Raw genomic sequence first — 11,944 nt, forward strand, 5'->3', positions numbered from 1 at the left:
ATTGAAAAGGATCATAATTTAGTCGTAGTCTGGTATAAGCCTAATATGTATGTCCCTAACTCGGAGAATGCCCCAATAATCTGGCGGACTCCGTCGATCGGATTTATAAAAAAAACTCTTGATCCTCCAAACCTTGTCCAGGTTGACCTGGACCCTTTCCTTAACCTCTGGAATGCATGACAATGGTTGATTCCCATCAGCAAGATATCGCGCTGGGGATTGTGGTCGCGTTCCCTGTCCTAGGAGGAATTTCGATTATTCTAAGATTGTGGGCACGGTATTTGTCCAGATCTCAGTTGACGAGTGGTGAGTCTCCGCAATGCTGATCGCGATCTGCATAATCTCCAGTTTCTTAGTACTAATGCGTCTCTAGATGATTATTTGATCACTGCGGGCTATGTATGCTATATTAATTCTCGTCGTTTGAATATCTAACCAATGCGATATAGATCCTCGCCATCTCGCAGTCGGTCACATCATGGTACTACATCAAGGCCAACTATGTGGGAATCCACGAGTGGGATATCCCGAAGGATTATAATGAACGACAGGGGTTAATTGTGAGTACCTAATTGATTGTTGAAGCATAGGATGATGAATCTAATCAACCACAGTGGAACTATGCCAATCAACTCCTCTACAACCCATGCCTTACACTAATCAAAGTCTCGATTTTACTCTTCCTACGTCGACTGGAATCGCAATCTCGTCTGGTGAACACCTTGATCTGGACATCCTTGGGTGTTGTCATCGGCCTATTCACCGCCGTCCTATTTGTGGACATTTTCCAGTGTCTACCCATCAGATACAACTGGGATCTCTCGATTGATGGGAAATGCATCCAGCAGGGTGCTTTCTACGTCTCCACCGCTGCACTGAATCTTTTCACCGATCTACTGGTGATTTCAATCCCAATAATCATCACATGGCGCCTGCAAATGCCACTACGACGAAAGCTCGCCGTATGCTTAATTCTCTGTCTTGGTGGAGTGTACGTTTCAAACTCTCTATATCCTCAGCTCCAGAAACGAACTAACCCCTTTTCTCAGTGCAACTGCCATCGGTATTTGGCGCATCGTCATCCTCGCAGAAGCCTACTTCCCAACTCACACGGTTAAAGACCCCACATACTCCATCGGATTCTGCAGTTCTGCCGTTGAAGTCAACGTCGCCGTTATAACAGCCTGCGCGCCCTCTTTGAAAGCCATCACAAGCAAATACCTTCCTCATCTACTTGGTACATCTCGCAACGGGAAGTCCGGCTACTACGGAAAGTCGAGCTATGGCCCTGGTACATCAGGTGGTTCGAAACCTCGAAAGTCAAGAATGTTCTCCAGTCATAAATCGCAGCAGATCCACTCGCATAATGATGATGGGTATGAGATGGCGGATCCACGGGGTGGGAACACGGTCAATGTTGGTACGGGGGATAAGTTCGATATGCGGAAGTATAGGCGCAATGGTGATAGTCCTTCTATCTCGAGTGGAAGTGAGGATGGTGTGACTGGCATTGTGAAGACGACTGATGTTGCTGTACATTATACGGTTCAAAATGTGCCATCTATTGAGGGTGCGCGGTCGCGTGATGGGAAACATGCCAGTGTGGATAGTTTGGTTTAGATGACTGAATGGTTTTCCTTTGTCTTAATAGATCGATTGAATTTTGAGCTGTGTTATGCTTCTATCATGAGTACATTTACATTTAGTGTCTAGGCCCGGCATAATCTTATCTTGCCGTATAGCAAACCGCCGCCAACCGAGAATCACTGCACATGCGGACTATGAAGTACGCCATGCAGTACACAATAGAGTACCCTGTTATCACTTCCAAGGTTGTCATCAATCTGGTGAGACATCCTGTCATACAGATAGGCTGTATATATGCAAGTGGGTAATACAACCGAGATGAAATACGATTATACGAAGAGGGGTGCATCATACTGCCTCGGGAGCTTACATATAAACTTACAGGCTTCCCCTCTTCACTGGCAACACCCCGCATCATCTCATATTCTAACACAGTTTCCTTCTACGATCTGTTGAATCACTAATTGAAAATGGCGACGGAATACAAGCTCCCATTCACGGTATGTATCCTTAAGGGCTGTGGTATCTCCCGCTCAATTAATTCAATGCGGAGAGCTATCGGTATTATCGGAGAGATGTCCGATGTCTGCAGAAATGATCGGAAATAAGCTAACGCCCCGATAGCTAGCCGACCCTACGCTTATACACTTCAACTCATTTGTAGGCGACAAATGGGTCGAATCAAAGAGTGGAAAGCGATTCGAAGTCCTTGGTATAAGTCACAGTCCTGCATAAACTACGTTCCATAACTGACTTTATCTAGATCCCGGTACCGATCAAGCATGGGCCAGCTGCCCCGCTAGTACAGCAGAAGATGTCCCGGATGCAGTAGAAGCAGCACACGCTGCATTTGAGACATTCCGCAAAGTCGTCCCTCGACAGCGAGCGAAGTGGCTCTTAAAATGGCACGAACTAGTTGCTCAGGCAAGAGATGACCTTGCCCAAATCGTCACCCACGAAACCGGAAAGCCACTCGCAGAAGCTTTTGCAGAGATTGACTACTCACTCGGCTTTCTATGGTGGTTTGCTGGTGAAGCTGAGCGAGTCCAGGGTACCGTGTTTCAGGCTTCACTACCTAATCGCCGCATCTTCACCGTGAAGCAGCCAATCGGTGTCGCAGCCGCATTGGTGCCATGGAATTTCCCCATCGCAATGGTACTTCGTAAAGTCGGTGCAGCGATGGCCGCTGGTTGCACAATGGTAGTAAAGCCTTCTCCCGAGACTCCAATCTCCGCGCTGGTGCTAGCCGAGCTTGCGTTGCGGGCGGGAATTCCACCAGGTGTCTATAACGTCCTGACAACAGATCTGGAGAACACTCCTTCTCTAAGTGAAGCTCTGTGCAAGCATCCACTTGTGAAGAAAGTAACCTTTACCGGATCGACTCGAGTCGGAAAGCTTATTGCTTCTCACTGCGCACCCGGTCTGAAAAAAGTCACTCTGGAATTAGGAGGCAATTGCCCGTTTATCATCTTCGATGATGCAAATCTTGACCAGGCTTTGGACCAGCTTATGGCATTGAAATGGCGTCATGCAGGCCAGGCTTGTGTTACCGCTAACCGGATCTACGTCCAAGCAGGCATCTATGATCGCTTCGCTGCACTTCTCAAGGAGCGCACGGCTGCCTTGGTTGTCGGCCATGGCTCTGCTAAGGAGACTACCATGGGTCCGCTGACTACTCCCCGGAGTATTGATAAGGCCATCGCCCAGGTTGAAGATGCACGGAGTCGTGGTGCGGAGATCTTAATTGGTGGCAAGCAGATGACCTCCCGACCGGGATATTTCTTTGAGCCTACCATTCTTTCTGGGATGACTGAGGATATGCAAATCTCTCAGGAAGAATCATTTTCTCCCATTGCGGCGTTGTACCGTTTCCAGACCGAGGATGAGGCGGTTAAAATGGCGAATGATACCAGTATGGGTCTGGCAAGTTATGCGTTTACCAAGAATGTCGACCGGATGTGGCGCTTGTTCGAGAATCTGGAGGCTGGGATGATTGGACTGAATACTGGTAAGGAAGAACAGGTCCCTTTTTTTGTGGTTCTTGAATTGCGCTGACTCCAGATTTCCCATAGGTAATTCATCCGCAGCGGAATCTCCATTTGGAGGTTTGAAAGAGTCCGGTTATGGCAAGGAAAGTGGGAAGGACGTTGCGGTGCAGGAATACTTGGTCACTAAGACAGGAACCATGACTATTGAAGGTCATTACTGAGATTTGTAATTCTCTGGAGAGACCCTTCACAAATTGCCTAAGCTTGTCTTCATAGCAAGGTCGGACATTTGAAAGAACTAGTAGCTCTTTATTGAAAGTTGAATCTGAATCTACCTACTAGTACTCCGAATGGCACATTAGTGGTGCCAGCAGTAAGTTCAAAAGCTGCAAACGTGATTAGCGTTGCACTAAATTCATAAAGAGAGGTATCTTCACCCATTGTTCCAATGAAACTTCGTCCTCGAGGAGTTGCTCGATCTTTTGATCAATTTTCTCTGGGATTTGATAAGTACCGTGCCCAGACTGCTCCAAAATTCATTGCTCTCACTCACCAGCCGTGATATATAAGGTATTCAAGAGGTTGAGCTCGGGGTTGTTGACCAGATTATTAAGATACATTTCAGCACTCGGATCGTTGCCAATCTGGCTGATTTGGAAGCGTACAACTGTCTCAGTTAGAAAGGACAAAAATAGATGATGGTTTTAGGCGGACATACCATCCTTCTCATAACCATGTTCTGCTAGCTTTTTGCTGCATTCTACAATAACCTCTGGCAGGGTGTCTTCTCTTTCAAGGGACCTTTCCGGCCCATCGGGTCTACCATCTGTGATGACATGAACCAGTACAGGGCGTTGCAGGTTGTCCTCTTCAAGCCAACGATAGACATTCTCCTCGAGTACCTTTTTCTTCAGATTGATACCGATCTCTGTCCATCCATTGAAAGGATTCTGCTCGAGGATTTGATTGATCTGGTTCAAGCTGGGGTTAGGCATGGCCGGCATTGTTGCCGCATTGATGAATCTTAGCTCAATACCCTCGTGAAAGGGTGCAACACGAGTCGTAATGCTAGCAATCTGCTGAACGAAACTGGCAAGGTGCTTTCTTCGATTATTCCTCTTCATTGAGCCACTATCATCTATTTAAATCCTGTCAGAATGACGCACGGAGTCATAGTGCTAAAGGCCACGTTACCACAGTATATCACAAGCCGATAAAGAGCTAAACAAGACAAATCCTTTGGGTCCAGCAAGTTGGATGGATTGGTTTTGTCTAGAGTCTCTGCTCGATCCAGCACTTGTTTCAAACAAACATTACCAGGCGGAAAAAACCTGTCGAGTCGATTCACTCTGATGAAATTTTTCACGTGCTCCTCAAGCTTCATTCTTCCCTGTTTTTGCTGCTTGAATAACAAGCTCCATACAGCGGATTGGACTCCCTCAATCCGCTTATTTTCAAATTCGGGTTTCCCACTGGTGCTCTTCAGCAGCCTTAGGATATCACCATAGCCCCGTCTTCTAGCCCAAAATATAGCAGTTTCACCCCAGCGGTCGTGAAGTTGAGGATCAGCCCCTGCCTCAATGAGCAGCTTGACTACGGAGGTGAACCCCCTGATTGCGGCTTCAAATAATGGCGTACGAGAGTCGGAATTCGCAGTGTTAGGATCTGCACCATGGGCAAGAAGAAGCTCTACTACAAGATTCCGTCCGTAAAATGCTGCCCAGAATAATGGCGTGACATTCCATCGGTCTCTGAGATTCGGATCAACACCCTGTTGCAGAATAGAGCGCACTGCTCCAACCTGGCCATCACACACAGCCCGGATGAGACATGCCTGTGGATCCTGGGTTTCATAATGCGCCGAGAGGCGCTTCTTAAGAAGTTCGCCAATGATTCACCTTTAGAAGACTTGAAGGCTGAGTAGACTGCTTCCCACAATGGCGTAATAGAATCCCGGCACGGAATTTCTATGCTTGCCCCACTTGCAACCAATAGCCGTGCTACGGTCTCGTGGCCGTTACTTGCAGCATGATATAGGGGCGTGGAGCCTTTTTCGTCAGTTATATTTGGATCGGCTCCTCGTTCCAGGAGTTCATTGACCTTAAGCTGGTCGCCATCTTTGGATGCGTCAAGAAGATCGATTCCGAGTGAATATTTTCGAGTAATTGAGGAATCATCTTTGTGTGAAGCTGGCTCTAGAGTAATTCCTAGCTCACGAGTGAGATTGAAATGATCCTCGTCATAAAATCTTCGAATAAACTCTGTGAGCTGCTCATTTTCATAAAACTAATCGTCTGTCACTGCCGAGCGGTCATAACGGGAAGCATCGGCCAAAATCTGGGGCCAGAAATCTTCGTTTTCAGGGGTGGTTTGCTGGATATCAGCATCGAAGAAATCCTCAAAGCCCGACCCTCCGCCGCCTTGTTTGCAGTCACAACTCGATCGGTCGCAAATACTTTTCCAATCATCTGAGTCCTCCAAGAGTGTGCGGTCGCTTCTGAGTCGTCGACTGCCCATCACGCAGCTCTCCAGATCTTCATCGTCAGAAATATCATCCCGGTATGGTGGAAGGAACAGTGCGATGTCCTGCATGTGCTGTTTAATATGCTTCCGTAGTTCCGTTTGAGCTTTTTCCGCTATCGGGTCAGGGAAGCGCTTCTCCAGTACATCTGGATAGCCTCCGCAGAAAGGACAACTTTGAAACAGAAACACGCCTCTCCTTTGACTAGCCTTCTTCAAAAAAGCAAGATCTGCCTCAGATGCCTCACCATTCATCTTCACAAAGCTTTCGAATTCTGCCTCATCAAATTCTCTTTCTTCAAGATCAGAGATCATGACGTGATAACGTTTAGGATGATGGTCTTGTAAATGACCCATTAATCCATCAAACGTAGTTGGTACATCAAACGGTGCTTCGCATTCGTCCAAAATGCAAAAGTAAGGCTCGAAGTTGTGCATAACGTGTTGGCTATCGCGAGATCTTTTAGCAGTCACTTAATCCCATGCTTGTCAAAGGGGTACCTACCTCCAACGATCTTTTAAGGCCTCACGAGCGGGGAACTCCAGGAAGCAATATGGGCATTGAAACTTGCCATACAGGACCTTTGGAGCTGGAGGAAATCCGGGATGTCGCAAAGCAACTGATGCCACGCTCTCCACTCGTTCTGACTGTTTTTGCTCGGGCTTCATATCCAATCTTGTATTCACGGTTGCACTATAGATAGTCCCCTGCTGAACTGGGACTTTGGATTTTGTGGCTTGATGTGTGTGTTGCTGCTTCTCTGGTGAGGCGACTGTGTTACCAAGAGGGTTAACCTGCAGCTCTCCTAGCATGTTCGCCGTTTGAGAATTCAAGTTAACAGCTCTCTTTCTCTGGTGCTCTCTTAGGTACTCAAATCGAATCCGACGTCGTGCCACCGACTCTGCGATCCTTAGTTTCATCGTGGTGGACGCGGATTTGAAATTCTCATTCGCCCGCCAGCTAGCAAGCCTCTTGAACCCTTCATAGACCTCCTTGGGACCATCTTTCTCTCGATAAAGCTCGACTCTTTCCCGCCAATGTCTGACCGCTGCGCTCTGAATTTGCTGTGCATGACTATGGAGCCGATCGATCGTGTCGCTAATATGTTTTTGGAGAGCCCTGCGCTGTTTTGTCCGCGGCGATAAAGTAATGCCATTTCCCAGGTCTTCGTCTGATTCATCAGAGTTCGACGAAGAAACATAACAGAAGGTGTCATCAGAGTCATCGTCTTGTAAATTTTGGTCGTTCTTATTTGATTGCGCTAGCGCTTCAGTGGGCTGCAGTAACTCTATCAAGGCGACAATCATTAGCTATCGATTCGTACTGACATCCTGCAAATTGCAAACCTTTCAGATCATAATCCAACGACTCCAGCAGGTGTCTTAGAAGGCTACAGATATCTGGAACATCTTTAAGGCGTAAATCAATCGATCGGATACCCTCGCCATTCACCCCAATATTGGTGCACCACACATTGAACTCGGCAGATTGGCGAGCAGCCCAGTGGCTGTCAACAATGCCATTCTCAACCCCATCTTGTTTCGCTATCAAGATGAACTGACTGACGCATCTCTGGGCCAGATTCCTCAAATTGGCAGTGTCTTTCACGTCGGTCTCTGTTTCGTCAGCCGTAGTATATGCTGGATAGACCGTGATGCTGTCCAGGTGTTTGTTTACTCGCTTGTCCCTGGTTTTAACAGGCTCGCCCGCTCCACTTGCGAAATGCCTCGGGGGCTTCGTTTGAATAAATATGGGGTGGGTTTTGCTGGCACTAGTGAGAAGGTACTTGAGGATGTAGATGCGTGACGTGGTCATCAACCCCGCCGAACCCCACTCGCATGATATCTACAATTATCAATGAACTGCCCTGAATTCCACACTGAGTCCAAACAATCGAGATTGGATAGCTGACAGCGTCTCTTCTCCCTACTGCAGATCGATATATATCTTTATGAACTGAAAACTCTCTACACCTCCGAATGTGGCAGTTGACACTTCTCAGTCGAGTGATCCCTGCTTTCGGGGCACTTGCAAAAGAATTCATTGAAAACGAATTCAACGATGATAGGCTCCTGAAGGATGCAATTGACTTTTACTCGGATATTGTCAATCTTGTTTTGGGAGAGAGTGTGAGATCAGCATGGCCACAAAAGCTTCAGGATGAAGGCGAAAAAGTCATGGATGGCACCTCTTGCGCAACACCTATTGCCGCTGGGATAGCTGCGCTCGTTCTCGATTATGCAAAGGTCTTTTTGACGCCTGAGGAGTGAGCAAAACTTCAGAGGGTGGATTCCATACGCCGTCTGTTTGACAACATGAAGGATCCAAATGCCTATTCAAAAGATGGCTATTGGTGGATTAAGCATTGGGAATGGTTTGACTCGAAACAAGATCAATCATGGATTCAAGGCCAGATAAAACAGGCAATTTTATAAGAGAATGTCCCTATTTATTGAATTTTTCTTTTCCAGTTTTTCAATTTCCTTTCAATTTGTTTCAAAATTATCATGGGCGTACCAAAAAAACTTTAGTATTAATATCACCTCATCATCATCAGACACTTGGAATTGTAATGATCGCAGTCTAGCTTTCCGCGCACTCAGGCTCTCAATCTCTCAATAATTGTGGAAAGTCTTGTATCATGAGTTCTTCATCCAGTTGCTCAATATCCCAGACCTCTTCTGCCTCATCGCTACTGTCTGAGTCCTCTTCTGTTGAATACAACCCCCCATGTTTGTATTTGTATTTCGGCTCGCCGTGGCCTTTCTGCTGGACCTTTATCACTCGGTAAGCAAAGACGACCTGGTTCTCGCTTTTTCTAGATGAGAAATTCCTGCCGGTCGCAACTTCCAGATTCAAATTTGGACCAGCACTGATCGGGGCCCCCATAGTAGTTCCATCGAGCTGAAAGTCCAGTTCAGGGCTATGCTGAACCTCGTTTGAGATTGAAATGCTCAATCCAGTCGCTATTTTGAGTCCAGTGATCATAAAAACTCTCTTTCTCCCAATGAGACTTCTGTCGATGAAATCCTGGGTCCGTTTCGACTCGTGTATGGCTTGTGCAATATATTCGGTGGTTGGTTCAAACTCTATCGTATCTAGTCGCTCACAGCGATAAACACGACTCGTTTTTTGATTTAGGCTATAAAGAATGCTTGCAGACCCCAAGAGTCCCTGAAGCACGTTTACACTGAGGCCTGTTGATCCACCGTAATTTGCGTAGACCGTGTCTTCAAAATCTGTGCTCGTGCTTCGATTTTGAAGATTTGTAGGGATTTCAACGAGGTTGGCTTGGTTTAATGACCCGGTAAGTCTGTCGAGGTTTGGCAGTATACTGCTCAGCTTTGGAGATGTGTCACTTGTGGGGTTGATGTCGAAGTTTGGTGCTTGGAAGTAGTACAGCTTAGGAGTCATTGTGTATTGTTTCCTTTACTGAAGTACTTTGGGTTGATTTCCTTGATCGTAACAGGTCACTGGTATAACCTGTTGGCCAAGGACCACCCAGTCCATCAAGAATATTCTCCAGAAATAGATGCAATGGTGCCTTGCGGGGCTGTTATCAGAATGAGGTGAGGGGCAGAACGTCAAGCAATATTTTGATTGGCTGCAAGAATAGGTAGACCACGTTGGCGTTTCGGTTCTTTTCGTAATTTGAGCCATGAGAGGTATTTCAAATTTGAATTTGAATTTCGATCAAAGATGAGGACCTACCCCGGCATATAATGAGCTAGGCCCTTTCTCACAGGGGAGGTTATTTCCTCCCGCTGGATCCGGCGTCCCGGTCACTTGAGCAGTCTCGAGTGCTTGATATTGACCCGTGGGTACTGGCTTCAACTCCACTGGCAGGGCTTCAACTCAAGTGTTTGGACTTCAAGTTGCAGTTGCATGGTTCAAGTTTCAATGTTTTATCCATCTCAGGCTGTGTATACAGGAAGGTTCAAGTTCAGCCGCTGATATATATCAGTAGTGGGCTGGTTTTGAACTAGTGATGATTTTATACTTGCAGCCATCAGGAAAGAATTCATCGCCCAGAAACCGCTCAGGATTTGTCCAATTTTAAGTTGCGTAGCCGGAGTAGAGATATTCAAAGTCCTCAGCTCGTGCGAGGATGAGTTCAAATGTTATGATTCGACTTCCAAGGTCTCGTGTGAACATACCGCGTTTATATTACCGTATGGTAAGATACACGACCTCCACTCCAGGACCTTCATATTCTATCCAACCAGGACTACACACTCTTTGCATTTATTTCCGGCGAATCAAGTCGCGATGATTTGAAATTAGTTCGAACCGATTTCGATTATTGTGATACTTCTCAATAGACATACCTTGGCAGTGTTGATTGTGGCCCAGTTACGGGTGCATGGACCCGTATCATCATGGAAAAGGATTCCCACGTTATACAGATCACAACTTGATTCAAACTCCAATTTTCCCTTCTCGACTCTCCTCTACCCGTCCTGGCATCATGGATTCACTGGAGTCTCTGGATTCTCTGCGCCATCTCATTCAAAACCACCCCATAATCGACAATCATGCGCACAATCTCTTAACTCAAGAAGCTGCCACAGACTACGATACCTATCCGCTTGAGTGTATCGTATCCGAAGCCCACGGTCGCGCCTTGAAAAATGCGCTCTCAACACTCCCATTACTGCGAGCCACGAACCAGCTGAGCGAGCTGTATGGAACTCCTTGTAAAGAGTGGTCCGATGTGTTAACTGCACACAGTCAATGGGTGCAAAATGACTACCAGGGGCTCATTCGCCGAAGTCTGGAAGGCACACAGTCGCTTTTACTGGATGATTTATTAACAGACGATGACGTTGAGCCGTATACCTGGCATGACTCATTCACAGCCTCGGTAACAAAACGGATTGTCCGAATCGAAGCCGTGGCAGCCTCGTTGTTGCTGGAATTAATGAATGAGGAGCGTAAGCCCGAAGAGACGGTGTGGGGACAGTTTCGGCAGCGCTTTCTCTCCGCACTCGAATCTGCGATGGAGGATCCCGCAGTCGTGGGTTTCAAATCTGTGGTTTGTTATCGGACGGGGCTCGATGTTGATCCTTACTCTGCTGATGAGGATGGACTCACAGCCTCGTTGCATCGGATCCTGGACTCTGGTACCAGGAGATCGGGGTATCGCATTGATGATAAACCGTTGAATGATTGGTTGGTGCAGCAGACCTTGAAATTGATTACCTTTAGGAAGAGAGCTGGGATCGTGAAGCCTCTTCAATTTCATACGGGTCTTGGAGATAATGATATTAGTCTCCTGAGGTCGAACCCGGCGTATCTACAGCCGCTTATTGCGCAGTATCCTGACGCAGACATTGTGCTTTTGCACTCATCCTATCCGTATACACGGGAGGCTGGGTATCTGGCATCTGTGTATCCGAATATTTATCTGGATCTGGGAGAGGTGTTCCCGATGGTTAGTCGGGAAGCTCAAGAGTCAATCTTGAGACAGAGTCTGGAAATCACGCCAACAAATCGTCTTCTCTGGAGTACCGATGGTCATTTCCACCCGGAAACGTTTTGGCTGGCCAATAAGCAGTTTCGCCAGACGCTGGAGAAGGTAAGTTGCTTGGAGCGCTCTCACAGATTGCGGATTTTTGTGTTTACTTTGGTATAGGTCTTTGTCGATTACATCAAACAGGGCGATTTCACTGTGTCCCAAGCAAAGACTATGATCGCGGATATTTTATTCCATAATTCAAATCGCTTGTACAAGTTGGCTCTCGAGCCGAATTATTCACCAGGAAACACTGAGAATTCTTTGTCAACCAGAGATGCAGTGAGTATGTCTGCACCAGACCTGTTGAACGCTTTTCTGAAATCGCCCCCC

General features: G+C 46.9%; 7 protein-coding genes across 7 annotated transcripts; 4 read left to right on the forward strand and 3 right to left on the reverse strand.

Moving 5' to 3' along the window:
* Positions 1–182: 182 nt before the first annotated feature.
* Positions 183–1,620, forward strand: N7483_007646 (uncharacterized protein; the record flags this gene model as incomplete). Its single annotated transcript, XM_057091083.1, has 5 exons — positions 183–306; positions 374–399; positions 450–560; positions 615–991; positions 1,050–1,620. 5 exons carry the CDS (start codon positions 183–185, stop codon positions 1,618–1,620), a joined length of 1,209 nt encoding a protein of 402 aa, XP_056945824.1.
* Positions 1,621–2,057: 437 nt separating this feature from the next.
* N7483_007647 (NAD-dependent succinate-semialdehyde dehydrogenase) lies at positions 2,058–3,796 on the forward strand (the record flags this gene model as incomplete). Its single annotated transcript, XM_057091084.1, has 4 exons — positions 2,058–2,087; positions 2,212–2,299; positions 2,351–3,595; positions 3,660–3,796. 4 exons carry the CDS (start codon positions 2,058–2,060, stop codon positions 3,794–3,796), a joined length of 1,500 nt encoding a protein of 499 aa, XP_056945825.1.
* A 324-nt stretch (positions 3,797–4,120) lies between these two features.
* On the reverse strand, positions 4,121–4,699 carry N7483_007648 (uncharacterized protein; the record flags this gene model as incomplete). The annotated part of the gene is made up of 2 exons (XM_057091085.1): positions 4,121–4,242; positions 4,294–4,699. 2 exons carry the CDS (start codon positions 4,697–4,699, stop codon positions 4,121–4,123), a joined length of 528 nt encoding a protein of 175 aa, XP_056945826.1.
* A 1,162-nt stretch (positions 4,700–5,861) lies between these two features.
* N7483_007649 (uncharacterized protein) lies at positions 5,862–7,911 on the reverse strand (the record flags this gene model as incomplete). The annotated part of the gene is made up of 3 exons (XM_057091086.1): positions 5,862–6,543; positions 6,601–7,384; positions 7,443–7,911. The coding sequence occupies 3 exons, from the start codon at positions 7,909–7,911 to the stop codon at positions 5,862–5,864; spliced, it is 1,935 nt and encodes a 644-aa protein (XP_056945827.1).
* Positions 7,912–8,075: 164 nt separating this feature from the next.
* On the forward strand, positions 8,076–8,366 carry N7483_007650 (uncharacterized protein; the record flags this gene model as incomplete). Its single annotated transcript, XM_057091087.1, has 1 exon — positions 8,076–8,366. The coding sequence occupies one exon, from the start codon at positions 8,076–8,078 to the stop codon at positions 8,364–8,366; it is 291 nt and encodes a 96-aa protein (XP_056945828.1).
* Positions 8,367–8,703: 337 nt separating this feature from the next.
* Positions 8,704–9,510, reverse strand: N7483_007651 (uncharacterized protein; the record flags this gene model as incomplete). Its single annotated transcript, XM_057091088.1, has 1 exon — positions 8,704–9,510. The coding sequence occupies one exon, from the start codon at positions 9,508–9,510 to the stop codon at positions 8,704–8,706; it is 807 nt and encodes a 268-aa protein (XP_056945829.1).
* A 1,054-nt stretch (positions 9,511–10,564) lies between these two features.
* On the forward strand, positions 10,565–11,921 carry N7483_007652 (uncharacterized protein; the record flags this gene model as incomplete). The annotated part of the gene is given in 3 exon segments (XM_057091089.1): positions 10,565–11,674; positions 11,732–11,893; positions 11,913–11,921. The coding sequence occupies 3 exon segments, from the start codon at positions 10,565–10,567 to the stop codon at positions 11,919–11,921; spliced, it is 1,281 nt and encodes a 426-aa protein (XP_056945830.1).
* Between the last annotated feature and the right edge of the window lie 23 nt (positions 11,922–11,944).

Source organism: Penicillium malachiteum (assembly GCF_028827825.1).
Source record: "Penicillium malachiteum strain IBT 17515 chromosome Unknown utg000003l:1.0-4950554.0:1.0-4952489.0, whole genome shotgun sequence".
NCBI classification, from domain to species: domain Eukaryota; kingdom Fungi; phylum Ascomycota; class Eurotiomycetes; order Eurotiales; family Aspergillaceae; genus Penicillium; species Penicillium malachiteum.